Source organism: Otolemur garnettii, unplaced genomic scaffold, assembly GCF_000181295.1.
Source record: "Otolemur garnettii isolate 467f Iridium unplaced genomic scaffold, OtoGar3 scaffold00014, whole genome shotgun sequence".
NCBI lineage: Eukaryota > Metazoa > Chordata > Mammalia > Primates > Galagidae > Otolemur > Otolemur garnettii.
The window spans coordinates 26,331,994-26,359,900 of NW_003852409.1; the positions used below are offsets into that span (position 1 = coordinate 26,331,994).

Sequence of the window (27,907 nt, forward strand, 5' to 3'; positions counted from 1 at the left end):
GCTCGGCTCAGCCGAGGAGGCAGCTCTCAGTGAGCTGTGTTGGCATCCTGTGTGTGTTTTGTCACAGGTTATTGAAATCCTGTCAGCATTATTTTGGGTTTGGCCTTGCTCCTTCCATCAGATTTAATAGGAAAAAGGTTTCCTGTTTCAGTGTCTGCATTTGTTATTCATTTTTTGTTTTCATAAAATTTTAAAAGATTGTGCCATTTAGACTAAAGTAGAGATGCCAATCACTTTTCCAAAAAATTGTCATCCTGCCATTCCCTGCTGGAGTGATCTCAAATGCCAAGCCACTCCTGTCCTACAGGGGCTCTCAGCGGCTCCCCCCTCATTCTGGTGGCCTCTGGATTCCCTAAGGCTGCCCCCTCCTCTCCAGCCACCATGGGCCACTCCCCTGCGCTCTGCACTCCAGCCACACTGCCCCATCCTCCCATTCCTTGGCCCTGCCAGCTTCCAGGCCTGTACCCGGGACGCTCCCTGGGCCTGGAATGCTGTTTACACTCCCCTGCCCCTAGGCTCCCCACTCATTTCCTATGGCTAACTCTTCATCCTCCTCCCTCAGGATGCCCAGGGATTTGGCTAGAATTCTCTGTTTGTTTTTTGGCTAGCCCTCAAGCTCCAAGGATAGGGAATCTGGTTCTCCTTTGTACCCAGCACCTCCCATGCTGTCCAGCACACAGGAGGTACTTAATAAACACCTGGTGAGTGAATGAATGAATGAATGTGTGAATGAATGCTTGACATTCTGTCCAGCTTTGGCTCCTGTGGTTGCAAGTCCCAAACCCCACGAGGAGAGGGTCAAACAACTTCTCCATAGAACCCTGACCCTGAGCAGAGACTGAGCCTGGATCCTGGAATTAGACTAAGCTCAGACTTCTGCCCCAGCCTGAGTCCTGACCCAAGCATCATCTAGCCATGACCCCAAACACAGACTGAGTTTAACCCCAAGGGCCTTCGACGAAATCATTGCTGGGAAGTGTTCTGGGCTGGAAGTGAGAGATATTAGTTCAAACCTTAGCTCTGCCCCAATTCCCCTTGTGGCTCAGGTCAGGCCCTGTCCCCAAGGCCGCAGCCTCCCAGTGAAATGGGGACATCTCCAGAAAGTGCAGAGTGCCACTGGAATGCGGCAGCCACTCAGGCTCTGCCCACCCCCAAGCCACCATTACTCCCAGCCCCAGAACACCCTGTAGCGGGGAGGAGGGACAGGGTGTCCCAGGGTGTGCTGGGGGGATGGCTCATGGGAACCCCCCACCCCCCCACGCCTAGGCTTCTGTAGTAAGGGGCAGGAAGAGGTTGGAAGGGCTGCTTGCTCTCTTTGGTTCTGCCCGGACTCGGGGTGCTGGGGTCCGTTCCGCCACGCAACGGGAGGCAGCAGTTCTGGCTGGGAGTGGCTTTGCCTCTGACAGTGATGTGACCTTGAGTGAATCGCTGCCCAAAGGAGCACCGTTGGAGGGAGACTGGCTAAGAGTACTTCCTGCCTGCAGGCTCCAACCTTTCCTCCCGTCCGCTCCCACCTCCGGAAGACTCCTCTCACCTGCCAATCTCGCGGCTAGAGGATGAGGTGCCCCCAAGACAGTGAAGAAGCTGGACTTGGGCCAGGCTTGGGCAGAGTCTAGTCGGAGCGGTGGGGAGGGGTCCTGCCTGCCTGCGGGAGGGGTGGAAGCTGAAAGCTGGCGGGAGAGAGGAGCCTGGCCCTATCCTGGGGCGCCCTCTAGTGTCTCCGGATGGACCTGCAGCCTGGCCTTTAGGCGGGGGAGAACCAAACCCACCCTTAACATGGGAGGTTCACCTAGCTGAGACCCGGGAGGCCTTTTCCTCCTCCTCAGTCCCCTGCACACCAAGTTCTGTTGTTCCTACTGCCTAAATTCCCACTCCTGCTCTCTACTTCCTCCCTGTCCTGATCCACACCGCGTCACCTTTTCCTGGATTATTTCCCCTATTCTCCTGCAGGTTATCCTGTACTCTATTCCCAGAGGGAATTCTGCCTCCTGCAGACCTCCTCTTTGTCTCCCTGATAGCCCCAGGACAGAGTCCAACCTCCTTGGCACCTACAAGTTCTGCATCCTCCTCCTCTGCTAACCCACCAGCCTCATTTCTAGTCATTGTCTCTTCACATCCCAACTTCAGGGAACACTGACCTGTCTGCAGTTCCTCTCTCATCTTTGTCCATGGTGGGTGAGGTCCATGGTTTTCAGCCAGCTATGCCTACCGCCTCTTCTCTACCTGGAAAACTCTTAATCATACTCCAAGGTCCTACATCCTCTGGGAAATTGCCTTCTGGCATCTGGCTTCTCTGTCCTTCGGACTGTCACCAGTTTCGGAGCCAGCACCTCCTCATGTTCACCATGGGTCTGTCTCTTCTGCTAGACATGAGCTCCCAGGGGCGAGTGAGTGACTGATTCTCATCAGTGTATTAATTGCCTATCATGTGGCCTGCCTAGGATGAGTATGGATGTCTATACAGGCAAGTAGAACAGGGTATGGTTAGTGTCAGGCGCTCAGAGGGAAGCCCAGAAAAGGCCTTGGGCAAGGCTGGGAGTGGGGTGGCATCATGTAAGTCTTAGAGGAGGTGATGCCAGACAGAAGGCATTCAATTAGGTGGGGGTAGGGTGAGCACTCCCTGCGGGCAGGTCCCAGGAGTAAAGACTTGTGGCAAAAACCCACCAGCCCAGTGTGTGTGTGTGTGTGTATACATGCATCCACATGCATAACTGGGGGAGAGGGAGAGACTCTGAACCTGAGCCCTTGAGAGTAGAAGGCAGGGGGGATGGTGGCAGCCGGGGGTATTGATTTGTGTTTGAGGGGCAGGGATCTAGATTAGGAAGAACTGTGGGCACAGTCTCAGGAATTTAGACTTGGTCTGAGGGTAACTTGTACCTCCCAAGAGACACAATTTGGGGTTTGGAAAAATCCCTCTGGAAGTTGGTGCAGAACCAACAAGGCCTCCTGGTGCCGCTTTGGGAATGTGGGAGGGAGGTTTCAATTATCACAATGCCTGGGGTCACCACTGGCAGTTAGTGGGCAGGGCCTGGGATGCTGGACGCCCTGTGTTGGTTAGGACAGTACACAACACAAAGAACTGTCCCACGTGCTATTTGACTTTTGAATTTCCCTCCATTCATTTGTGTAGAAGGAAAACATCTGTTTGTAATTGCCCACGTCCGTAGCCCAAGTCTGGCTTGCTTGTAAATAGCATTTTTGAATGGTTTTTAACATACACTGAATTTGCTAGACATACAATTTCCTTGTAAATTGAAAGAAGATTGCATTTTATCTTATTTGGAGACTAACTCAGATTTGTCGCCATTTTGAAAACATATATACATTTGGAAATTACAGAATTTGGAAATTAATGGCAATTTAGGGGATTTGAGCTATCAACAGGATGCTCTCCATATTGGTCTGCACTTGTGGGTGTCACTGTCACATTCAGGGGGATTCTATGATAGGCACCAACTCCTAATTATTTTATTACGTCTGCTAGTGTAGTCAACAAGAGTATTCACAATTCGAGATAAATACGTGCATCATCTTCAATTAATATCCTTATTTATTAATTTAACTAACACTAAACTCTTAACATGTACAGAACGTTATTTTAAATGCTTTATGAATAATCACTCACTTAATTTTCAAAATAAGTCTGTGCAGTAAGGTGCTATCATTATTCCTTTTTTTAAATTAGGGACCGAGGCATAAACAGGTTGAGTGACTTACTCAAGGTCACACAGCTGGGAAGTGGAGAAGCCAGGATTTGAACCAGCATCTGTGCACTTCACCACTAGCATTTAGGGCATTCAGATGATTTTCTTTTGGAAATTATATGCATATACATGTCATTTCATCTTAGTGTAATAGGAGTGATAGAAGATATCTGTTTGAAGGGGGAGTTGAGACAAGGTTAAAAACCACTGATAGAGAGCTCATGAGAGCTGGGCTGGTCACTGAAGCCTGGGTGTGGCCATATTGGGGCAGGGGGCTGCAGCAGACCCCCAATGCTCCCCAACATTCTGCAGAGAAAGAAGGTGAGCTCAGGGATGTAGGAGGGAAAGCAGGGAGTAGGGTGAGAGGAAGCTACAGGGAGAGCGTTCTGAGAGGGTAACAGTGGGTAAGGCCTCAGACAGACCTGATGAGGTCAGGGCTGAAGGTGGCCTCAGACGTGGCCTCAGAGGGAACAGTGTGACTTGAGCCTCCACAGGTGCAGCAATGGGAAGGGCTTCCAGATGTAGTTGTAGCCAGACTTTTGTCCCAACACCCAGTGTAGGGGGAAAGAGGGGAAGAAATGCCCTGACCCTTCTATCTCCTCCCACCCCCCATCTCCTGTCGGTACCTCCCACTGGCCCACCCTCCCAGGCAGCCAGAGGGCTAGGAGGCAGCGCGAGCCAGTCCATGGGTGTCAGGAAGGTGGAGAAGGGCAAGGAGGGGTCTAGTGAGGAGCAGAGGCAAACAGAATAACCAGTAGGGCCCTGAACAGGGAGTGTAGGACCTGGGGGGATCCAGGGCAGGGGTCACCTTGGAATGATCTGGAGGTGTCCCCTCCCCCACAGACACACAACTGGGCCCTGGAAGCACAATTTTCTGAGGTAGATACTATTATAGACCTCATTTACAGATGGAGAAGCCAAGGTTCAGAAAAGAACAGACCAACAGAAGCTTGCCTAAAGGCACAGTGCAGAAACAAGATTCGAACCCAGGTGGTCCTTTTGCCAGAGCAAGGGCTCCAACCACTGAACTTACTTCCCCATCTGCCTACAGGCTGGGGCATTGGTGGGCATATCCTGCCCGGGGACTGGGTGCCCCTAGCCAGGGATGTGGCCGGTCCATTAGTCAACCTGGAGACAGAGAGAGCCGGCTGGAAAGGCTGGAGTCAGGCCAGCCTGGCTTGAATCCTGCCAGGCACTGAAGCTGTAGCACCCCGAGCAGGTGGCTTCATCTCTCTGTGCCTCAGTTTCCTCATCCATAAAATGGGGCCAGTACTGGCCTGCTGTGTTGTTGAAAGGGTACATTGAAGTTAGGTTTCCTTTCCCTTCCCACTCCCCTGCCCCCCAGATGGGGAGGGTGAAGGAAGCATACATGCTCCCAAGGGATAATATCAGAAGGGCTGGCGCACTCTTACTGTCTTCTCCAGACCCACACCAGGGAGTGATCAAGAAAGTCTTCTTCTGCCTAAGCTTGGTCCAGCCTGCTGCCCAGTGACTTCCTGGCTTACCCCTCCACATCATGCGGGCCCCCTCCATCCCTTGCGTCCACTCCAGAACTTGCAGGACACTACCAGGTCTGACCACAAGGTGGCGCGTGTCGGCTGCAGGACCAGAGAGGGGGGCGGGGCTTGATCGGAGCGTGGACCCAGAGGTGCTGTGACCTACCGAACGAAGGTAAAAGATTGGGGGTGTGTATCTGTGTACCCAGACACCCGGGGACCTGTGGAGGACTCGCGGTACTCCTGTTTTCCTCCTTGGGACTGTGTGTATCTCTGGGGAATATGAACGTGTGGTGAAGGGAGCTCTCACTGCCACCTCAGCTCACAAGCTGTTATTACCCCATTTTACAGATGAGAAAACGGAGGATCAGAGACTATCACGCGCTGAAGTCATTTGGCTAACAAGTGGCAGGGCTGGACACAACCCAGGATCTGTTTAGCTGCGGAGACTGCTTTTCTGACGGAGTGGAGAGGGGCTTTCCCCGTGGTGGTGGTGGGCTCCTGGTGTGCAGCTAGAGGAGGGAATTAAAGGTGGATTTGGGAGGGGGGAGGGTTTCAGAAATCAAGGAGAAATCAGCACCCTGGAAAGAACGAGACTCGAGGGTAGGGATGTGGGCACATACCCAGGGCTTTGGTTCCCTCTCTGAGCACCTTGGGACCCTGGGTGTCAGCACTTCCCCTGTGAGGGAGGACCAGGTGCCCACAGCTCCCTCTCTTGCATCTCCAGGGTCTCCCGCGCATCCCCTGAGCTTGGAGCTCCCTCGCTGGCTGCGGCTATTTCTCAGACTGTGCCCTTTGGTGTCAGAGACACATACCAGAGGCCAGGCCTGCATAGGCTGAGTTCATGGTTACTGAATTGGGACAAACGGGGATGCACTGGCAGGGGTCAGTGGCTCATTTCAGGAAAGTCCCTTCTGCGAGAGGATTCACCCTCTACTGGAGCTGAGGGCAGTAGAAGAATGGACTGTTGTTTTACATTGTAGTGTCTTTGAGATGACCTGGATTCCTGGGTCCAGGTCTGCCTGAAGAGCTCCTCTCCACTCAAACATTCTCCCCCTCAGCCTAGAGGCCAACCTGGAACAAGCAAACACGGAGTGCAGCAGGAAACTACAAGGTTAGACAACAAGAGGGACTTCTAGGCAAGAGTGGGAGAGAGCCTGCTTAGAGCTGCTGTTCTGTAGAACGGGCTGCCTCAGATTGCTGTGAGGTTTATGGGGTTACAAACAGCAGAGGCAAAGATCAAAGTCAAACAGAGATGGAAAAGGCTGGTGAGTGTTTGGTAAGGGGAATTGGGGGCCACGCAGTACAGGGCTGCGGGGCCTAAATCCTATCCTAAGGACAATGGTGGGAGTTGTCGGGGGGGTTGAGGTTGAATGGGGGGTGCTTTGGAGAAGGTAGGGAGCCCTGGGAAGCAGCAGGCTGGGGGTGCAAGCAGAGACCTGGACAACAGAGACAGGGGCTGCGGGGCAGGGGTGGTGGTGGTGTCTGCTGGACGTGCAGGCCTGGGCTGGAGAGATGAGGGGGTAGGGAGACCAGAGGGTGGGGAGAGCTGAAGGCTGGGAGCAGCTGGCCTCACCTGGGAGAAGTGAATCCCTAACAGTGCCTCAGGGCAGATTTCTCCAAGGAGACTGAGGTTGGGGGAGGGGTGGGGGAGAGAGTGGTGGGCGCCTTGAGGCCTGGCTACTGGGGCTGATGTCTGGAGAGCCTGGCGGGTCAGACCCTCCCTCAAGCCTGAGGTGAAGCAGCCTGGGAGGCCTGGTGAGAGGAGGCGGTGGGAAGGGGAGGGGAGGAGAGGGAGGGCTGGGCCTCTGTCCATGGCATTAGTGCTGGTTGGAGGGACGAGGGGGGTGTGGAGCCAGCCAGGCCGCCCGCCTGTTCCCACAGCAGTAAGCAGAGCAGGCTGCCATGGCGCTGGCCAGGCCTGGGACCTGGGCCCCTAGGGCCCCAGTCCCTGTCCTGCTGCTGCTGCTCGGAACTCCGGCCCTTGCCCTCCTAGCTGGTGAGTTGGGACACAAGCCTTGGGAGGACCAGGGGAAGATCCGCCCCCCAAGGCAGAGAGTGGAGGCCTTGGCTGCTGGGCTGAGGGTGGGTCAGTCGCGTGGGTGCCAGGCTGGACCATGAGGCACAGAGGGTGCATGGCTGTGGGCCACTGTGATTCTGTGGGGCTCTGAGCAGGTGAATGTGCTCTGGGACTGTGCTGCTGCTGTGTATTGGGGTCTTGGTGGGTGGTGGTGAGGCCCAGGCTGTGTGGTTTGGGGAACTGATTCGGGTGAGGGTTGGGGTGTGCATCTTGGGAAATGCCGTGTGTCCTGGTGAGGGGAGTTCTGGGGTGTGAAGGGCTGAGTTTGGGGAGTTGCAGGTGGCATGAGCATCCCCCAGAGTCTGTTCTGGTATGGGGTCATGGGGTGCAAGATAATGGGCGTGTAAAAGATGTCAGGTGGGTGAGCTGTCCACGGTGAGCTGTGAGCTGTGTCTGAGGTGTTTGGGTGTGAGAGTTGTGTCCCAGCATGAGTTGTAAGGGTACAAGCTACCCAGGAGTTCAAGTGGGTGTTTGCTCTCCACAGGAGGCAGGAGTGGGGGCTGTAAACCCCAGCCTAGTAGAGTAGAGGGAAGAGATCCAGGGGAGCTTGGCATCTGCCTGCACCCCTCCATTTGTGGGGTAGCCCTGCCTGCTCTGGGGGTGGTGGTACTGGGGATTTGAGAACACGTGTGTGTCCCCTGCTGCCCCCTCCCTGGCATTCCCAGACCAGGTGGAAAAGGCTTCCTGAGGCTAGATCCACGTTCACCAAGGTATCTTTGCTTTTGTCCACGTGGATTCAAACTGGGGGAGCCTGGAATTCCTGCTGGGGAGTCTATGGATGCTTGGTCTTGGTCACTATAGCTACAGGCCAAGCCTGGGAAGTCCCTACCCCCACCCACACTGGCAGGAGATGGGAGCCAGGAAGGGCCTGGCTCCCCTGTGACTGGGGGAGCGCCAACCTCAGACTCCAAAGACTGCAGGGTGACTAGGGGGTCAATACCTCTCCAATCCCTTCCCTGGAGCTTTCCTGGGGCCTCTCATGGGTCTTATGCTCACGAGACTTTCATTTCCTAGTCCTTCGATCCAGGGAGGATGAGGACCCCATTTTATGGTGAAGGAAACCACAGCTCAGGGAGGCATGGGGACTGTGAGCTGGCCTCTCCCTAAGCAATACAGGCTCAAGAGAGGAGCTAGGGGCTACTCTCTGCACACAAAGGGGGTGAAATCCTGGTCTGTGGATCTTTCTATCCCCTACCCAGCAATGCACACATATATGCATACACCCACCCACTGCACACCTGTGTGGCATGTACAGGGGCACATACCACCACGTGAACAGGTGTCCACAGGCACTCGTAGACCCACTGGCACATGCGCGTATACTCAGACATGTACACATACATGGCATGTGCGTGCACACGCAGCTGTGCACACACCAACATGCTTATATCGACGTGTGTTTTCACATTCAAATGTACATTCACGGGAACCTTGAGGCAGAGAGGGCACGACATGGGTCGATGCTGCAGAAGGGGGAGTACACGGTGACATACACCCCTGGGCTTCCTGGGGCAACCTTCCCCCTACAGTTTCTGTGTAGAAGCCCCATGGCTGGAAGTCCCCACCCACAGCTGGGGGGGGCACTGTGGGCATGACCATTTCTGGACAACAGTGTCCAAGGCCGGCCTGCCAGGAGGGGAGGGGCTGGGCATTGTATCACTTGAAAACCAATTTCCATCCCAGAGGGGGTGAAGGTTTCTGAAGGGCCTAGGCCCCTGTCTCTACTGCCCACCCCTGCCAGGCCCTGAGCTGGGCCCCTCCATCCTGGGCCCAATTTGCCACAAAGGCCAGCTGGTTGCCATGGTGAGCACCAAGCATCTTGGAGTACAATGGGGCATGTTGGGCTCATATCCACCCCCTCTCTTCCCTGAACACCCAGGGAGCCCAGCAGACAAAGGGATAGTGAGTTTAGTCCCCAAATCTGGCCCCTCCCCCTACCAGAAGGGGGTATGGGGCCTGTAGGACAGAAGCGGGGATCAAGCTGGAAGCCACACACATTTGCCCCAACTTCAGGATTGTTGGGATAGTTGGTGTTGGTTTCAAGTAAACATTTATTGATGAATGAGTAAGGTTACTTTTTTTTTTTTTTTTTGAGACGGAGCCTCAAGCTGTCCCCCTGGGTAGAGTGCCGTGGCATTACAGCTCACAGCAACCTCCAACTCCTGGGCTCAAGCGAGTCTCCTGCCTCTGCCTCCCAAGTAGCTGGGACCACAGGCGCCCGCCACAACGCCCGGCTATTTTTTGGTTGCAGCCGTCATTGTTGTTTGGCGGGTCCGGGCTGGGGATTCGAACCCACCACCTTAGGTGTACGTGGCTGGCGCCTTAGCCAGTTGAGCTATAGGCGCCGAGCCAAGTAAGGTTACTTTTTATGCTCAGCTCTGATATCCCCAGGTTAGAGAGGTCAACAAGGCCCAGAGAGGGTTGGTAACTTGCCTAGAGACATGGAGCTAGTGCACTGCAGGGCTGGGATTTCACAGTCCACATAAAGTCACGTCTCTTCTCTGTGCCTCTGTAAAACAGGGACAACCTGGCTCACTCTGAGGACTGGTATAAGAATTCCATGAAATAGACTGGGCATGGTAGTTTGTGCCTATAATCCCAGCACTCTGGAAGGCTCACCTGGGTGGATCGCCTGAGCTCAGGAGTTCGAGACCAACCTGAGCTAAAGCAAGACCCCCATCTCTAAAAAGTAGCCAGGCATTGTGGAGGGCACCTGTAGTCCCAGCTACCGGGGAGATTGAGGCAAGAAAATGGCTTTAAGCCCAAGAGTTTGAGGTTGCTGTGAGCTATGATGCCACTGCATTCTACCAAGGGCAACAAAGTCTGTCTCAAAAGAAAAAAAAAGAATTCCATGAAATAACACAGAGGTTCTCCAACTTAGCTTTTGGCATGCAACTGCTAATTTCACATGAAATTTTAGATGGAAGCCCATTGATAGTTAATAGAGAAATAGTTAAAAGTGGTCTTTTCAGGTGGCAGGTCCAGAACCTTGCTTGCTCTGTCTGCCTCTCGGCCAGGTACCTCCTGGTTGCTGTGCTCAAGAGGTCACAATTTGGAAACACTGGGATATGCCAGTGCCAGGCACAGGGCAGGCACTCAATCTGCGACAGCTATTGTTGCAATTACTGTTGTTGTTTTTTTTTAAGATACAGAGTCTCACTTTGTTGCCCTCTATAGAGTGCCGTGACATCACAGCTCGCAGCAACCTCCAGTTCTTGGGCTTAGGCGAGTCTCTTGCCTCAACCTCCTGAGTAAATGGGACCACAGGCGCCCACCACACCACCCGGCTATTTTTGTTGTTGTTGCAGTTTGGCTGAGGCCGGGTTTGAACCTGCCATCCTCGGTATATGGGGCCGATGACCTACTCACTGAGCTATAGGCTCCACCCTGTTGCAATTACTCTTATCAATATTATGCCTTCTAATCTCGGGTAAACACTTTTGAAAAAAGGTATTCTAAACTTTCCTGCCAAAAGGGCATTTTCGCCCTTTCCTGATGTGTCTGAGTTGGTGTTTGTAAACCTCTACTGTGGTGTCCTTTTCCGTTACTCAGCCATTCCCTTGTGGCCCAGTGATAGTAGATGAGCAGTTTTTTTCCCCTATGCTAGAAGCTCCCATATCTTATGAGATTTTAGGTCACTTCTTAGAAATATTCTCTCTCTTGCCTTGTCAAGACAGGAATCTTCCTCAAATCCACCTCCGTAACACACTTCTCCTCGATGGGCAGTTAAAATTAGACCTGTTATAAGTGCCCATAAAGGAGGAGTTACTGAGCACCTGTGACCCCAGAAGCTCAGTGGGACTGCTCTCAGCTGGGTTCTGGACAGACCATGGAACCTTCCTGGTGCCTGGGCGCAGCAGCTGGAACCTACTAAAATGACAACACGTGGGTGGCAATTTAGGGTTTGCAAAGTGGAAATTTCACAGGGATTTGGAGATGTGGACTTCCCAGAAATGGAGAGAGAATCTGATTCTTTGTTTCAACCTGGGCAAGTTTATTGATGTCTTAGAGTTGAAAAAATAGAAATTTTTTTTTCACAGCACTCACCTTTTCTAGTTTGAATCAAATATAACAACATAACAATGATTGCACAGCCCTGAGTGCACAGTACACACTCATTAAACGGCTGCTGTCCGCCTGCCCTCCCCATGGCAGGGTAGCAGGTTGAAGGGGTGGGGTGGATATCTGTTAATCCCTCCCCTGCCAGGTCAGCCCAGGCAGTCTGAGAGGTCAGGAGGGATTTGTAAAGATAAGCACAGGCCCCTCGTTGCCCTGGCAACAGGCTCCACCCTCCAGCCTGGCTGGGCACAGCCTGTCCTCTCCCCACTGCCCTCCACACCCCACCCCTCCTTGCTTCTCCCCCCTCTGCCCTGGGCTAGCCCTGCGCTTGGGGTCACTCCTGGAAGACAGAGACAACCTGAGGTCAGCAGTTCCCACACCTCAAGGAGTAAAGGAATGCCCAGGGAGGTGCTGCAATGCAGATTCCCAGGCCCAGTGGTTCTGCATTCGAGGTCTGGAGTGGACCTCAGGAATCTTTTTGTTTTGAGACAGAGTCTCTCTCTGTTGCCTTGGGTAGAGTACTAGAGTACTGTGGCATCATAGCTCACAGCAACCTCAAACTTTTAGGCTCAGCCTCCTGAGAAGCTGAGACAGGTGCCTGCCAAACATGGCTAGTGTTTTCCCATTTTCAGTAGAGATGAGGTCTTGCTCTTGCTCAGTCTGGTCTCGAACTCCTGAGCTCAGGTAATCCACCCACCTTGGCCTCCCAGAGTGCTAGAATTATAGGTGTGAACAACTGCTTCTGGCCAAGGAATCTGTATTCTTAATATGGGCCCAGTGATTCTGGAAACCCTGGAGTGCAGGCTCTGGAGTGGTGAGCACTGGGTTTGGGTTCCAGCCCCTCATGGGCCATGGGACTGTGAGGCTGCCTCATCTCTGAACCTCCCCTCCTTCAACTGTAAAAAGGAGTAATAGCACCATCCACCTCATGCGGTGAATATGGAGATTAATCAAAATTACACAAGAAATGGTTGTCCCACACAGGCAGGCCCTTGGCATTGTTGCATGCCTCCCAGGATGGGCAGCTCCCTCCCTCCCTGGCTGACTCCTTCCTTGCGTGGGGTTGGACTCTGTCATTTGGAGTAACAGCCCATCTGCTGCTTCCACAGCCCTGGGAAGACCTCCAAGGTGGGCAGACTAGGATGTACTGTCTCCCCAGGGCATTTTCCCCAGGTGCCACATCCCCAGCTAGTCCCCACTGTTCTGAAATGGAGGGCTATGACCCGGGGGTGCAAATCCAGATTGGGTGTGGGTCCCATTTGCCACCCAGAATAGGGGCCTGGTGGCAAAGCCCTTCACAAAGGGTGCTATGATTGCTGTCCTCCAGGTATGTGCTGGGTGCACAGCCTCTCACTGAGGGCTCACTGGGTACCAGGGCTTCACACACATCTGCCCCTGGTGGCTCACAATGCCTTCACAAGGTGAGTGCTATTTGCACCCAGGATATGGCCCAGGTCTGCCTGATGCCCCAGACCTGTGCTCTTTCCCTGAGGGAGCTCAAGGGGTGAGGTCAAGCCAGTGGACAGCCCGCCTGGTGGAATGTGGATGACGCCTGAGAGGCTGCCAGCCTTATCTGGGGGTCTCTGCCAGAGTGGGGGAGGGGAAGGTGTAGGACCTGAACTGTTCTGGGGCCTGGTTAGTGTCTGGATGACAACTTGGGTAGGGGAGAGCACCCCTCAGAGCTCCAGGTGCAGGATGGGGCAGGGGGAAGCAGGAGGGGCCGTGTGCCTTCCCCTCCAGGTTCCCCTCCCCCATCACTTACTGGATCCCCCAGCAGTGAACAGTCCCTGTGGACCTGGGGCTTTACATCCTTCAGCATTCTGTAAAGATGTGCTATTATCATCCCAGCTGGGAAAATGACTTGCCCAGTGTCTCACAGGTAGCAATTTTCTGAGCTGAGTTTGAACCCAGGGCTGTTTCATGTCAAAACCGGAGTTCTGGCCTAGGTATTCTGGTGGTCTGGGATAGGCTTCCAAAACCCTCAGTCACCCTCTAACCAGGGAGTTGGGAGGAGTGGTGGCAGCACCTCAGTGGCCCAGGCAGGGGTTGAGTGAGCAGCTCTCAAAACCTGCTCTGTACCATGTGGCCTCAGCCAGGCTGTCCTTGGCTTATGGGGGATGAAATGAGGGTCAGGGATCCTCTAGAAGTTCCCAGGCCAGCAGCGGGGGAGGCAGAACAGGGGTGGGAATGAGAAGGGTTGAAGCTTTGAAGTTGGCCATCAGTCCTCCTGGGGTTGAGCTCTGAGGTCGGGGGCCCATCTCCAGTTTCATGCAGGGATGGAGTTACCAGACCCCCAGCAGGAGGAGTGATTGAGTCTCCCCTTCCCCTCCTTCAGGCTTCCCCTCTCCCTGTCCTGGGCCTCCTTTGAGGCATGAGGCTTGCAGAAGGGGAGATCCCTCCCCAAGTGGGGCTGTACCAACCCTGACCTACCTTGAAGCCTGTCCTAGCCAGTACCAACTCTCTATGTGACCTCCACAAGAGTCTCCACTTTCCTTGAGGCTTCATGTGGTCTCTTGGCTGTGGGCATGACTGCCCCTGCCTCAGAGAGGTGCTGCAGGGATGCGGTGAGGCTGTTGGGGGCACTCACAGGGCCTGCCTGTGACTCCTGCCCAGAGGAGGACAGGTCCTCCTGCCCTGGTCTTATTTCTCTGCAGTGCTCTGCTCCTAAAACCAGTCCCAGCTTCCAGTGTAGACGTGCAGTTTCTTGGGGCCCGGCTTGCAGACCCTCAGGCCCTCTGTCCATCCTGCGCATGAACAGACTCATTTTTCTTTCAGGCTCAGGGCTCCAGCGGAGACTATGGGGAGGGGAGCATCCTGGTGGCTCCTGCCTACCCTGTTCAGCCAGTTTCTTCTTTCTGCAGGGACAGAGCCTCCAGAGTCCCTGAGTTCCTGTGCCTCAGACCCCTGTGCTCCAGGGACCCAGTGCCAGAATACTGACAGCGGTGGCTACACCTGTGGGCCTGTGGAGCCACAGGGCTGTGACAGCCAGCCATGCTACCATGGTGCCCTGTGTGTGCCGCAGGGTTCGGGTCCCAGTGGCTTCCGCTGCTACTGTGTGCCCGGTTTCCAGGGCCCACACTGCGAGCTGGACATCAATGAGTGTGCATCCCGGCCCTGCCACCATGGGGCCACCTGCCACAACCTGGCTGATCGCTATGAGTGCCTCTGCCCCCTCGGCTATGCAGGTAACGGCCTGTGCTACCCTGGGAGGAGGTCTGTAATGTCAACTCCATTAGCAGCTCAGAGTACGCGTGTTGGATTCAGCTTTGACTTTGGTATAGAAATGCCCCCAGGTATCCTGGCAGCTCATGGGTATGTGCACTCTTGGTCTTCCAGCAGAATTGACGCTTCTTGGGCTAACCTGGCAGCTCTGGACGAGAGTGTGTGTATGTGCGGCACTGGCTCAGTGCCTACTCAACAAACGTGATTTCAGCCCCTTCTACGGAGCTGTTTGGCTCTGGGGGTGGAGACTCCCCTCAGGCTGGTCTGGCAGTGCAGACATGCCTGGCGTGGCTTTAATGAGGTACCCCAGACAGTCTTTCTAGCATTTACTCATTCCAGACCTGTGTCAAGCTGTCAGGTAGACAGTGCCTGTGTCACCTGATGGTTCTGGATTATAAACACCCTTGGTGTGGTTTGGGATGTAATGTGGACCCTCACCCCTTTGAGTAGCCCCCAAAGTTCCAGCACAGAGACATTCACAGTCTTGTTCAAATTGTAATGTAGATGTGCCCCCAGGGATCCCTGCTGTTTGCAGCAGGATAGCATACACACAGGTGCTCAGAAGTCAGTGGAGCTGAGTGCCAGTTAGTTCCCTCCTCCAGAATAGGGCCTGTCCCAGTCCCAACCACATTCTGAGGTAGGAGCCTCAGGCCTGCAAGCTGCCGTGTACACACTCTGGATTCTGCTTCAATCTCGAATTCAGACACCTCTATTCTGACCAAGGGGTACAGACTGGCCAGGGGTTGTGTTCCCAGGGGGGCATACAGTGAAGAGAATGAAAATGGATTTTGGAAATGGGTTCCATGCACCTTTCTTAGTGTGTCAGGATGTATTAGTTGTGTATGTGTGAGTGTAGGTCATGTCTGTCTGTGTGTCTCTTAGTCTAAGTTTAATTCTACATCACTAAAAGGCCTGTGTCCGCCAGTATGTGCAGGGGTGTCTGCACTCTGAATGCCTCCGTGAGAAACATGTGCATCTGAGTGCTGGAAGGCTGTGTGTGCTCAGACGCTTCGGGTAACTCTTTTGGGTGAGCTGTGAATGTGAGTGGGGGCAGTGTCTGCTGTGACTCATTTCTCTCCTCCTCCCATTCCCAGCCTGTCGGGGGAGGTTGGGATTCCTGCAGCCTGGCCCTGGCTCCCCCTGGCACAAAGGGTGGGAGTGGGCTGGGGTGAGAGGAAGGTGGGGCCATGTTTTGTGCTCACTGTGTCAGGAAGGGGGAGGATTCCAGCCGGGGCCAGCTGGGCCCCCTAGGACCAAACCTGCTTAGGGGGCACGGGCAGGGGCAGGACCCTTTGGAGTCTCCTATGACATGTGAGTTCCAGGATGACCTTGGGCAGTACATCTCCAAACCCTGAGACTAACTTGCTTCATCTCCACCCTACCCTGGGAAGGCCACCCAACCTTCTTTGAGCAGGACTATGAGGGTTCCCGGACTTGGGACTCCTTGGTTTTAAATCCAAGGCAGTGGCTTGGAACCTGTGTAGCTCAGTGAGTGGGGCGCCAACACATACACCAAAGCTGGCCGGTTTGAGCCCAGCCAGGCCTGCTAAACAACAATGACAACTGCTCCCCAAAAATAGCCAGGTGTTGAGGCTGAGGCAAGAGAATTGCTTAAGCCCAAGAGTTTGAGGTTGCTGTGAGCTGTGACAGCATGGCACTCTACAGAGGGCAATATAAGAGACTGTCTCAAAAAACCCCAAAAAACCAAGCCAGTGCAGGAAATCCAGCAGAGGCTGCTTCCCCACTCCAGCATCTCCCACTCACAGTTTTTGCAATATTCCTCTTCCCTGAGGGATTTCTAAAATATAAGTAGGATCACATCACTCACCTGCTCAGAACTTTCAGGATGAGCCCAGAGTCTGGTTCCTGGCCCCCATGACCCTGTCCCCTTTGTGCCAGGGGTAGCCAGGTCCAGGCTGCTCCTGACCCTCCAAGAAACCCTGCCCCAGGCAGGACTTGGCCACTGCCATAGTCTTTGAAATCTAACTGCTTGCCACAGTCCCCTATCCCAGTCCTTCAAAAGCCTCTTCCAAGAGGACTTCCCTGACCAGTCAAGATCCCAGCTCTTCCTTCCAAAGGATCCAGTTCTTCCCCTTGTTGAGTTAGCAATTTAAAAAACTCTCTTCGTTAATGCAGTCATAAACCAAATCCCCATCTCCTGGAGTAGGCTACTGTGAATTCCACAAGGGTGGGGATGTCTGTCTTGTTTCTGCCCACCCACTGTGGTGGTGCAAGAAACACCTGCTCTGAACTAATGAACCCACTGAGTCTCAAATCTTTAGACTAGACAGAGGCTCTCACCTTGCTCTTTCACACACTGGAGCCGTTTGGGGCCCGCCCGACTCGGCTTTCTTCACCCTCTTCTGGTGTCCATCTTGCCGACTCTGTGTCCCCGGCCCTGCTAGGTGTGACCTGCGAGGCCGAGGTGGATGAGTGCGCCTCTGCGCCCTGCCTGCACGGGGGCACGTGCCAGGACCGCGTGGGCTCCTACAGCTGCAAGTGCGCGCCGGGCTACGAGGGTGACCGCTGCCAGCTGGACCTCGACGAGTGCCAGAGCCAGCCGTGCGCACACGGGGGCACGTGCCACGATCTGGTCAACGGGTGAGCGAGCTGCCGGGAGCGGGGTGCTTGAGGCAGGGGTGGAATGCCAGGCGGGCGGGCACGCGCTCAGCCCGGTCGCGCACCCACCCCAGGTTCCGGTGCGACTGCGCTGACACAGGCTACGAGGGCGAACGCTGCGAACAGGAGGTGCTGGAGTGCGCGTCGGCGCCCTGCGCGCACAACGCGACCTGCCTTGAAGGCCTTGGGAGCTTCAGCTGCCTCTGCTGGCCAGGTGTGTGCGTGTGCTTGCTTATCCCCGAGCAGCTAGGCAGGTGTGTGTGTGTGCGCGGGCGCCCGCGCGTGTGTGGTGTCTGTCTGCCTGCAACCTGTAGGAGCCTCAGTTTCCTGATCTGCAAAATAGGGCTGATAACAGCGCCTGCTCCTAGGGTGCTGTGAGGAGAGCGAAGGTGTGATGCCCATGAAGCACTTGGCACAGGGCCTGGCACCTGCGAAGGGCTCAGTAATGCTGGTAATAATAGTAACCTGCTGCTGCCCAAGGCTGCAACTGTCATTCCCAACCCCTGAGTGTGTCCCTTCCTCACTGTTGATGACTATATTGCCAGCTGTCACCCTGCTTGGCCCTGGGCTGGCCTGGTGACAGCAGAAAGATGCTGCCTGGCAACCCCTATGTGACCTGATGCCCGGTATGTGCACCCTCAGGCTATAGCGGCGATCGATGTGAGGTGGACATAGACGAGTGTGCGGCAGGCCCCTGCCAGCACGGGGGCCAGTGCCTGCAGCGCTCCAACCCTGCCCTCTATGGGGGAGTCCACGCCACCTTCCCTGGAGCCTTCAGCTTCCACCATGCGGCTGGCTTCCTGTGCCACTGCCCTCCTGGCTTTGAGGGTGAGCCTCCTGCTGAGCAAGTGGTAACCAGGGTCCAGGTGCACTGGGAGGGATCCCTGGTGGGCTCAAGGCTTGGCCCTGCCTGAGTCAGCGCCTGTCTCTGGGCCTCAGTCTCCCTAGCTATAAAATGGATCTTTCCAGCTCTAATCTGGCTCTGAGAGCGCAGGTGGAGGTGAAAGCCACAGCTGGGCCTCTTACACGTACAGGGGACGACTGCAGTGTGGACGTGGATGAGTGTGCCTCACAGCCATGCCTCAACGGAGGCCACTGCCAGGACCTGCCCAGCAGCTTCCAGTGTCACTGCCGGGAAGGCTACGCAGGTATCTGGGTGAGGTGGGCACTGGGACAGGGCAAATGAGGGGGACTAGTGGGCCTGGGGTGAGAAGGTTCCTTGGGTCTGATGTGTGGATTGGTAAGGACAAGGAGATTAGGGAGAAGGCGGGGTGTGGTGGCCAAGTGATAGCTAAGGGTGACTGAGCAGGGAATTGCTTTGGATGTGGGATAAGAGAGGACTGATGAATTTTCAGAAATACTTAGGAGGAACACCCTGTACTCCTCACATGTGAGTGGGAGGTGTCAGGGAGATGCTGAGTTTTTGCCCTGGGTGACACTGAGTGGAGGACCATGAGTTCCATTTTGTACACACTGAGTTTAAGTGTCTCTGTGGTGTCCATGGGGCAGGGCTGGGGAGAGACTGGGGCTCTGAGGGCTGAGGCCCAGGAAAGGAGCCTAGGCTGGAGCCAGAGACTGGAGGTCAGGCATATAATGCTGGCAGCTGGGGTCATGGCAGACTAAGGCTGTGTGGAGTGAAGACAGAGAGGACTCTAGACACCTGACATCAAGGGGCTGGGCCTGGGCTGGGGGTCTGTGGGGAGGATGGAGGCAGTGGAGGACAGAGGAGGAAAAGGATAAGCGTGAGGTTTAGGGAGCTAGGGCCTGGTGGGCAGGAGTTGGGGGTGCAGGAAGTCTCTCCCTGCCTTGGGAACATGCAGATGCTGAGACACAGGATACTAGTGAACCACAGAGACTACACACACACTCACCAAGTGTCCCTGCTCCCTCTGGAATTCCTGTGACACCTCCCCCGCGCCTGCCTGCATTCCTGCTCGGGCACACTGCCTCCTTTCCCTGGCTGACTCTGGGCACAGACTCCTCTGCCTGGGAAGGAGGTGGTGTTCACCACCATCTCTCCTACCATCACTTACCTGAGGGTGCTGGGGCTCAGTGTCCCGGTTTGCCAACATCCTTGGTGGGCCCGCAAGCCTGGCCCCATGGGCTGAGGTTCCTTGAGTACTGCCCTAAGAGTAGTGGCCCTGTGGGCACCTGGCACACAGTAGCCCCACCCCATAAGCCTGGCCTCTGAAAAGCATGAGCTGTGAGTTTTTTCTTCCTTGCCACAGCTCTTATGAAATAGGGGTTTAAAACCCTATCTTACAGGTGAGACAATGGAGGCTTAGAGAAGGTGTGTCATCTCCCAGGTTGCCCCATGTCAGCAGGAACCTGGCTCCTCTCTCCTGGTTGAGCTCAGCTGAGGGGTGATAGGGAGGGCAGATCTCTGAGGTCAGGGCCAGGGAGGGGGACCTGGCTATGGGGCCAGGCTCCTTGCCCATCCTCCCTGTGGGCCATGCTGAGTGTGGGGGTAGCAGTGCCTGGCATTCCTGAGCCAGCTCTGAAGGAGGCAGTTGGGCCAGGCGGGCAGCTCTGCCCCAAGCCTTGGTGCCTGTCCACCACTCTCAGCCTGTCTGGAAAGAATGCGATGGGGCTGCAGGCTCTCTGGGCCTTTCTGGAGGGACTGTGGCTCCTGGCAGGTACGAAGGACTGGGGCCTTGTGCAGGGGAAGGTTGGGGCTTGTGGCTGGAGGTTCTTGGGGAGCTGGAGGGTTTGTGGGCTGACTGGGACCAGGCTTCACATCCTGGTGGCTTTTCTGGGCCTGGGTTCTTCCTGTGGGGACATAGGGGTAGGGCTTGCTTTGGTTTGTTTTGCAGAGAAGACCCTAGATGAGCTGGAGTTGGGCTATGGCCTCTTGACCCAAGCTGGGGTCATAGGACATGGAGGGAGCTCCTGGAAGGAGGATGAGGTGGCCTCTTTGTGGGAGCCCTAGGGCACAGGGACTGAGGGGTTAGAGGCTGGGGGCCAGTCGTAGTGTTGCAGGTGTGTCCCCCCCCACATTCCATTTAATTACTCTGTTCACAAAAGCCATGTGAGGCCCTTTGCAGGGCACGAAGAATGTATTCAAGCCCCTGAAGGAGATGCCAGCTGAGTACACAGATACTGTTCATGTTTGGGGGCGCTTGTGCCTGGGAGTGGAGAGTGATATAGTCATTTGGAGTTGGAAGTCAGGGAAAGCCTCTGGGCTTTTTGAGATTGGGTTTTGCAGGATGAGTAGGTGTTTGAAAGGCAAGAGAGAATGAGGCATTCTAAGCAGATGAATAGTATGAGCAGAGCCGCAGGGGTAGGACTTTCCAGGAAATGCCTGGGGAAATGGGCAGTTGAGGGTTTGCAGAAATCAGGGTTGAGGCTTCAGGGCCTGTTAGGCGATTCTGAGAAATCCTTTGGGAACTGATTTGGTTGATAGGTACTCAGGTCCCTACCACACAGGCATGTAAATTCTGGGTCCAGACTGTGGTTCTGGCCCTGGGTGCTACTGAGCCTTGGCCTGCTCTCTCTTGAAGGCCTGACCTGTCAGGAAGATGTGGATGAATGCCTCTCGGATCCTTGCCTCCATGGCGGAACCTGCAATGATGCTGTGGCAGGCTACATCTGCAGGTGCCCAGAGGCCTGGGGTGGGCCCAATTGTTCTGTGCAGCTCACTGGCTGCCAGGGCCACACCTGTCCGCTGGCTGCCACTTGCATCCCTGTCTTCGAATCTGGAGTCCACAGTTATATCTGCCTTTGCCCACCTGGTACCCATGGACCTTTGTGTGGCCAGAATACTACCTTCTCTGTGGTGGCAGGGAGCCCTGTGCAGGCATCTGTGCCAGCTGGTAGCCCCCTCGGTCTGGCACTGAGGTTTCGCACTACTCTGCCCACTGGGGCTTTGGCCACTCGCGCTAGCACCCAGGACAGCTTAGAGCTGGCACTGGTGGAGGCTATACTTCAGGCCACACTCTGGAGCCATGACACCACTGTGCTTGTCCTGAGACTGCCAGACCTGGCCCTAAATGATGGCCAGTGGCACCAGGTGGAGGTGGTGCTTCATCCTGGGACCCTGGAGCTACGGCTGTGGCATGAGGCCTGCCCTGCCCAGCTCTGTGTGGCCTCTGGTCCTGTGACTCTGGCTCCTACAGCTTTGGTGGCCCCTGTTGGGCACTTCTCTGCCCAGCTTGGTGGCGCAGCGTTTGCGGGTTGCCTCCAAGATGTGCATGTGGATGGACACCTCCTGCTGCCTGAGAATCTCAGTGAGAATGTCCTCGTGGGCTGCGAGCACCGGGAACAGTGCCAGCCTCTGCCTTGTGCCCATGGAGGGGCCTGTGTAGACTTGTGGACTCATTTCCGTTGTGACTGCCCCAGGCCACATAGGGGGCCCACATGCGCTGATGGTGAGAATGAGCAAAGTGGGAAGGCAGCACCTAAAGTCCGGGCTCCTCCAGCCTGCAGGCCTCATGCCCAGCACCATCTGTCCCTGCAGAGATTCCTGCTGCTACCTTTGGCTTGGGGGGCACCCTGAGCTCTGCCTCCTTTCTGCTCCAAGAGCCTCCAGCCCCCAACCTCACTGTGTCCTTCTTCCTCCGCACCCGGGAGCCCGCTGGCCTTCTGCTCCAATTTGCCAACGACTCAGCAGCTGGCCTGACAGTATTCCTGAGTGACGGTCAGATCCGGGCGGAGGCGCTGGGCAGTCCTACCGTGGTGCTTCCCGGGCGCTGGGATGATGGGCTCCGCCGCCTGGTGATGCTCACCTTTGGGCCTGACCAGCTGCAGGACCTGGGGCCGCAGGTGCACGTGGGTGGAAGGCTCCTCCCTGCTGACAGCCAGCCCTGGGGTGGGCCCTTCCGAGGCTGCCTCCAGGACCTGCAACTCAATGGCCACCATCTCCCCTTCTTTCCTCTGAGGCCACTGGAGAACTCAAGCCAACCCAGCGAGCTTGGTGGCAGGCAGTTCCAGAACCTCACCATGGGCTGCATCTCTGAGGACACGTGCACTGTAAGTGTCTAGGAGTGGGTCCTTTTCACAGATCGATCTATCCTGCATCACTGAGGTTTAGCATGTCCTTTAATGATAAGGACACTGAGGCTAAGGCAAAGTGACCTATCCAAGTTCCACTGCTGGAGAGTGGCATAGCAGGACTCGCATTTGCCTTCTGTTTGCCCAGCTGCTCTTACCCTGCGATGGTCCTTGTGCCTTCCTTACCCTGTCCTGGTCTGAGATAGACATCCTGACCCAGACGGGTGCCTGAGACTTTCTGTAGGAGCTCCTTGGGAGATAGGATCACCCACGTGATCATGAATAAAATTCCACTAGCCCTAGAATTGGAATAGCCTGGTTCCTCTGGTTCCTCCCTTTGCTGACTGGGTGATCCAGGCCAGTGGTTTCACCTCTCTGAGGCTCAGTTTCCTTATCCATAAAATGGGGATGATGGTGACTTCCTCTCTACCTGTTGGTGAGGAGTAATCTGTAGTAGATGCTCAGTGAAGAGCCACCGCAGGGATGGTTACAGTGGGGTGATGTTAACTGTACCCTGACCCAACTCCTGCCCTGACTCTCCCAAAGCCTGACCCCTGTTTCAACGGTGGGACTTGCCTTGTCACCTGGAATGATTTCCACTGCACCTGCCCAGCCAACTTCACAGGGCCCACATGTGCCCAGCAGCTGTGGTGCCCTGGCCAGCCCTGTCTCCCACCGGCCACCTGTGAAGAGGTCCCTGATGGCTTTGTCTGTGAGTGTGTAACCCTGGCATCCCACATGCTAGGTGCTGGACACCCAAGCTGGTTGGGTCCCATCCTGCTGACAGCTAGCCCTGGGCTGGGCCCTTCTGAGGCTGCCTCCAGTGAGGTTGGGGGCTGGAGGCTCTTGGAGCAGAAAGGAAGCAGAGCTCAGGGTGCCCCCCAAGCCAAGGTAGCAGCAGCAGCAGCAGCAGAGAGAGAGAACTGCTTGGGTCTCTCTCACGAGATACTGGACAATGGATCAGGAATGCCAGCAGCTCCAGCCCGATGTGGGGGGCTGCTGCCTCCTGAGAGACAGAGTTTCTGGAGGAGGTGAATATGTGCTAGATTTTCAAGGGTGGGTCCACGGGGAAGGACATTTCTGAGAGGGAGAATAGCATGTGGCAAAGCCCCTGAGGTCTGAAATAGTGGAAAGGCAAGTGTGGGAAGGGGTGCCCTAGGAAATGGGGTGGAAAAGTTGGTAGAGGCTTTGAAAGCCAGTCCAGGAAGCTCCGCCTTTATCCCAAGGGTAGTGGGGAGCCAAAGGAGGGTTTTATGCAGGAGAGGGGCATGATCAGGTACACATTTAAAAAAGAGGACTGGCTGTAATGAGAAGTAACCTCAGTGATGACATGGGTAGCTTCATGGAGGAAGGAAGGGGGCAGATTCTTCCAGGGGTTAATATTGGCGGGCATGTGACATAGAAGGTAGTGAGGGCATGGTGGTCTCCCTGGCCCTGGCCAGGAACTAGTCCTCTGGAGGTAGAGAGCACGAGGGGTGGAAGTATGAGGGTGGTGGTGGGTGGCTGCAGTTTCCCAGATTAGATGTAGGTGAGTGCCTGTAGCCCTAACCCAGGGGCCCCGGGAATGGGGTGGCAGATGGTACCAGCCATTTGCTGGGGCAGGGGAAGATGGTTGAAGGCTCCCGTAGGCCATGCCTTGACGTTCTCTCTCCCGCAGGTGTAGCCGAAACCACATTCCGTGAGGGGCCCCCTGCCGCATTCAGCGTGTTGTCAGGGCACTGGCTCAGCGGTATCTCTCTGGCCTTCCGCACGCGTGACCGTGAGGCCTGGCTACTGCGCGCTACAGCGGGCACCCAGGCTGGCGTGTGGCTGGCAGTGCGCAACGGTTCCCTCGTGGCTGGAGTGCGGGGCCATGGCCTGCCTGGCGCTGTGCTGCCTGCGCCCGGGCCGCGCATAGCCGACGGTGCCTGGCACCGCGTGCGCCTGGCCATGGAACGCCCGACGGCTGCTTCTTCGCGCTGGCTATTGTGGTTGGACAGTGCGGCGACGCCCATGGCGCTGCGTGGCCTGGCCGGAGACCTGGGCTTTTTGCACGGGCCGGGTGCCGCCCGCATCCTGCTGGCCGAGAACTTCACTGGATGCCTAGGGCGCGTGGCACTCGGTGGCCTCCCACTGCCACTGGGGCGGCCGCGGCCCGGCGCGACTCTGGGCCCCCGAGAGCACTTTGTGGCCTGGCCGGGTTCATCGGTGGTGCGCCTCGGCTGCAGCAGCGCGCCCGTGTGTGAGCCCTCGCCCTGCCTGCACGGTGGCACCTGCCGCGACCTCTTTGATGCCTTTGCCTGTGCCTGCGGGCCGGGCTGGGAGGGCCACCGCTGTGAGGCTCGCGCTGACCCGTGTCGCTCTGCACCCTGCGCCCGCGGCCGCTGTCACGTTCGCCCTGATGGGCGCTTTGAGTGCCGCTGCCTACCCGGCTTTGTGGGCCCACGCTGCAGGTGCGACGGCTGTCCGGGGTCCTGGCCGGAGCCTGGCGGGTTCCTGGCTGGCAGGGGTTGGGGGAGGCACCAAGAGGACCCTGGAGGGAGGATCCCTGGGGTGGGGGTGGGGCGGGGGGGGGTCTGTGAAGTTGGCTGCGGATTGGCTGCCTCTGTGGGTGGGTCGTTTCCATGCTCCTATCTGTGAAATGGGGACTGCAGTTCAGTTTGATAACTACCGATAACACCCCGATCAAAATCCGCCTGGTTACATTTGCGTTTCAGATGAAAACACCCTGTATGGGAGCCGGGGTAGCTGGGCCCAGAGCTTGTTAGCTCGAGGCCTCCCAGCAGAGCCACGTGCCTTGCTGTTCATCACCCCTAGTCTGGCCCATCCAAACAGGGAGGTGGTTGGTCTCCCTCCTTCCGACTGGCCTGGGCTCCCCACCCTCTGCAGCCTTCGCATGTGTCTGGAAGCTGCCAGCCGATCTGTACTCTCTCCCCTCAAGGAATGTCAGGCCAAAATTCTGTGTTTAGGAGCATGTCTTTGTTCCCAGGGAGTCCTTACACTTCGTCGGCTCCTCAAAGGCTGTGGAAACTCAGGGAAAGTTCCCAGCACCCCAGGTCCTGAGTTTGTACTCTTTTGGGGTGGAGGTTCTGAGTGACAGCCCTGTGTCCCTGCCTTCTCACCTCAGACCTAGCTCCCATGACTGGTTTCAAGATCTGCAGGAGCTGGGCCCTGAATCCCACAGATGAGAACACAGGCCTGGGTGGCCTGCAGTCAGGGGTGGGGGCAGACAGTCGCAGACATGCTGCCCTCTGCAGCCTCTCTTTCCCCCAGGTTGCCTGCTCCACCCGAGGAATGTAGCCTGAACCTCACCTGCCCCTGTCAGGGTGGGCCCCGGGGTGCCAACTGTAGCTGCCAAGAGGGCTTTGCTGGCCAGAGGTGGGTCTGGGGCCAGGGGCTCTCTGAGGTGGTCTGGTGAGGGTGGAGATCTGCCCCTCCAGCTGGTCACGGACAGCGGCTCCTTGTTTACTTCCTCGTACCTCGCTGGCGTCACGGTGCTGGACAGCCCACCATTGTCACTTGAGGCTTTTCCTCCTGGATTTCCGGGACCATCTGTGTCATGCAGACCCCTGCTGTGTGCAGTGGTCACCTGGTGGTGCTTCTTTGAGCCAGATCCTCAGCCCATCTGTGTCAGGACCCCCTGGGGAAACCACAAAATCACAGATTTGGGCCTCGAGGTGGTGGAGTCTGGTCACCTGCCTTCACACTCTCTTGTCACTGAGGGAGAGTTATTCTCACTCACCAAAGCTGGGAGAAGAGGGTGGCGGTGGTGCAGATCACACTCAGCTTTGGTTACCTGGCAGGGCCCAGACAGGCAACAGGGTGCGTGGATGGTGGATGGGTGAGCTCTGATGCTTGTTGGGGAGTAGGAGGGGGCCGTGAGGAGTATAGCTTTCTCAAACCCTTCCCTCACCAGGTGTCGGATCCCTTCTCCGCCCTGTGAAGCCAATCCATGCTTGAACGGAGGCACCTGCCGGGCAGCTGCCGGGGTGTCTGAGTGTATCTGCAGTGCCAGATTCTCCGGCCAGTTCTGCGAAGTGGCGGTGAGCAGTGCTGAAGGGGGGCTGGGGGCCTGATAGAGGCCGGTTTGCAACTTTGGTGGGATGATGTTGGCAGTGGCAGCAGATGGACCCTGTGTTGCTTTATCCTGGACTATTCCTGTCATGGGTGGGAGTGGCAGGGAAAGGAGACTCAGGTCCCTTCCTCATTCCCCACACAGGAGGTATTTTCATTTTAGGGATGGCTTTGGGCACAAGGCTCCTGGCCGGGCACAGGTCAGGGGCTTCCATACAGTGCCCTGGGGAGAGGCAGTGGGGACAGGTGGGCTCTCCCAGGGCCCATCTTGGATCAGGATTCAGGGCCCACAGGATCTTGGCGTTCTAGGACTAGGTTGGTGAATCCAAGAGCCTACAGTCTCCAGGGCTTTCTGAGCTGGGGTCTTGGAGTCTGAAGACCCAGGCAGCCCTGCTTTCTGAGCTAGGGTGGGCTTGGCCACCAGAAGGCAGCCCTGACCTCAGGAAGGCCCAGCTGAGGAGGGGCTGGACAGAGGGGGCAGGAAACACTAGAGCTGCAACCTATCCCCTCCCCCCCATAGAGGGCTGGTGCTGGCAGGAGGGGACTCAGGAAGGGAAGTCTAGGACTAACCTTCCTCTCCACAGGCTTCTGGCAGTCCGGGTCATAAACCTCAAATCCCTCTGCTTCTGGGGAATGTTTCCTTTCAAGTTGACCTTTTACAGCCTCTGGCTCCCCACCCTTACCCTCCTCCCAGGGCAGGGGGAGGAGATGGCTTTACAGAAGCACCCAGGGTGGAGGCTGGCAAGGGCCCTCTCAGAGTGGTGACAAGCTCACCTCCATTGCTTTGGGACCACTTCCCCAGGACTGGGGCCCCAGGTCACAGCGGGCTTGAGAAACACTTCAAGGTGCAGAGGGAGGGCCAGTGAGGCTGAGACCCTGTGGCTCTGGAATCCTGTGATTCGGAGACTTAAGAATTCCAGGTGTGTAGACTCTTTGATGGGGTCCCCTGGGAGTTTGCAACTGGAGATGAGGAGGAGCTTTGCTGGGTTCCCAAGGCCTGGTCTGAGTCTCCCAGGGGCCAGCTCAGAGTGGGCCCTCAGGAAGGCAGGCCCTGATGGATTCGGACCTGCCCATAAGCTGGGCTGGGCTGCCCTGCTCCAGCTCAGCACCCTCAGATGCATGGTGTGCAACTCACTCTGGGGGTTCTGTCAGTGTCTGCCTTCCATCCTTCCAGGCAGGACCCGTGTTGTACAGGACTCCCTTTGCTGGGCTGTGACAGGTGGCTTCCTTGCACCTGTTTTCACACCCCTGGGGCTATTTCTTGCTACTTCCCTAGGAAGCCTGCTCCCAGCTCTGACTTTTCTCTGAGCAGGTCTTTGTGCCCACCTTTTTCCTCTCCAAGGGGCCTGGGACTCCCCTTCTCTGTGGTCTCAGGCCTCATTGTGTGTCTCTTGCAGAAGGGCACACCCATGCCGCTGCCGTTCCCACTGCTGGAGGTGGTGGTGCCTGCAGCCTGTGCCTGCCTCCTTCTCCTCCTCCTGGGCCTCCTCTCAGGAATCTTGGCAGCCAGAAAGCGCCGTCAGTCTGAAGGCACCTATAGCCCGAGCCAGCAAGAGGTGGCCGGGGCCCGGCTGGAGATGGACAGCGTCCTCAAAGTGCCACCCGAAGAGAGACTCATCTAGGCCAGCCTGGCTGCCAGTGCCAGCACCCAGGAGGTCCTGAGTGACTTCTACCTGGAGACCCAA

At 56.3% G+C, this 27,907-nt stretch overlaps 1 protein-coding gene across 1 annotated transcript; it reads left to right on the plus strand.

The window, feature by feature from the left end:
- The first annotated feature begins 7,105 nt into the window (after window positions 1-7,105).
- Window positions 7,106-27,844, plus strand: CRB2 (crumbs 2, cell polarity complex component). The gene is made up of 13 exons (XM_003785289.2): window positions 7,106-7,199; window positions 14,201-14,524; window positions 16,967-17,162; window positions 17,255-17,394; window positions 17,823-18,008; window positions 18,215-18,328; window positions 20,681-21,547; window positions 21,637-22,148; window positions 22,716-22,881; window positions 23,827-24,601; window positions 25,422-25,526; window positions 26,065-26,191; window positions 27,620-27,844. The coding sequence occupies exons 1-13, from the start codon at window positions 7,106-7,108 to the stop codon at window positions 27,842-27,844; spliced, it is 3,831 nt and encodes a 1,276-aa protein (XP_003785337.1).
- The last annotated feature ends 63 nt before the right edge of the window (window positions 27,845-27,907 follow it).

What these genes read in the sequence shown, in the direction of transcription:
- CRB2 (XM_003785289.2), top strand. Translation starts at nt 7,106, where the DNA reads ATGGCGCTGGCCAGGCCTGGGACCTGGGCCCCTAGGGCCCCAGTCCCT. An exon ending in GGCCCTTGCCCTCCTAGCTG is followed by an intron (nt 7,200 to 14,200) that starts GTGAGTTGGGAC and finishes TTCTTTCTGCAG; the next exon opens with GGACAGAGCCTCCAGAGTCC. An exon ending in GAGGGCTTTGCTGGCCAGAG is followed by an intron (nt 25,527 to 26,064) that starts GTGGGTCTGGGG and finishes TTCCCTCACCAG; the next exon opens with GTGTCGGATCCCTTCTCCGC.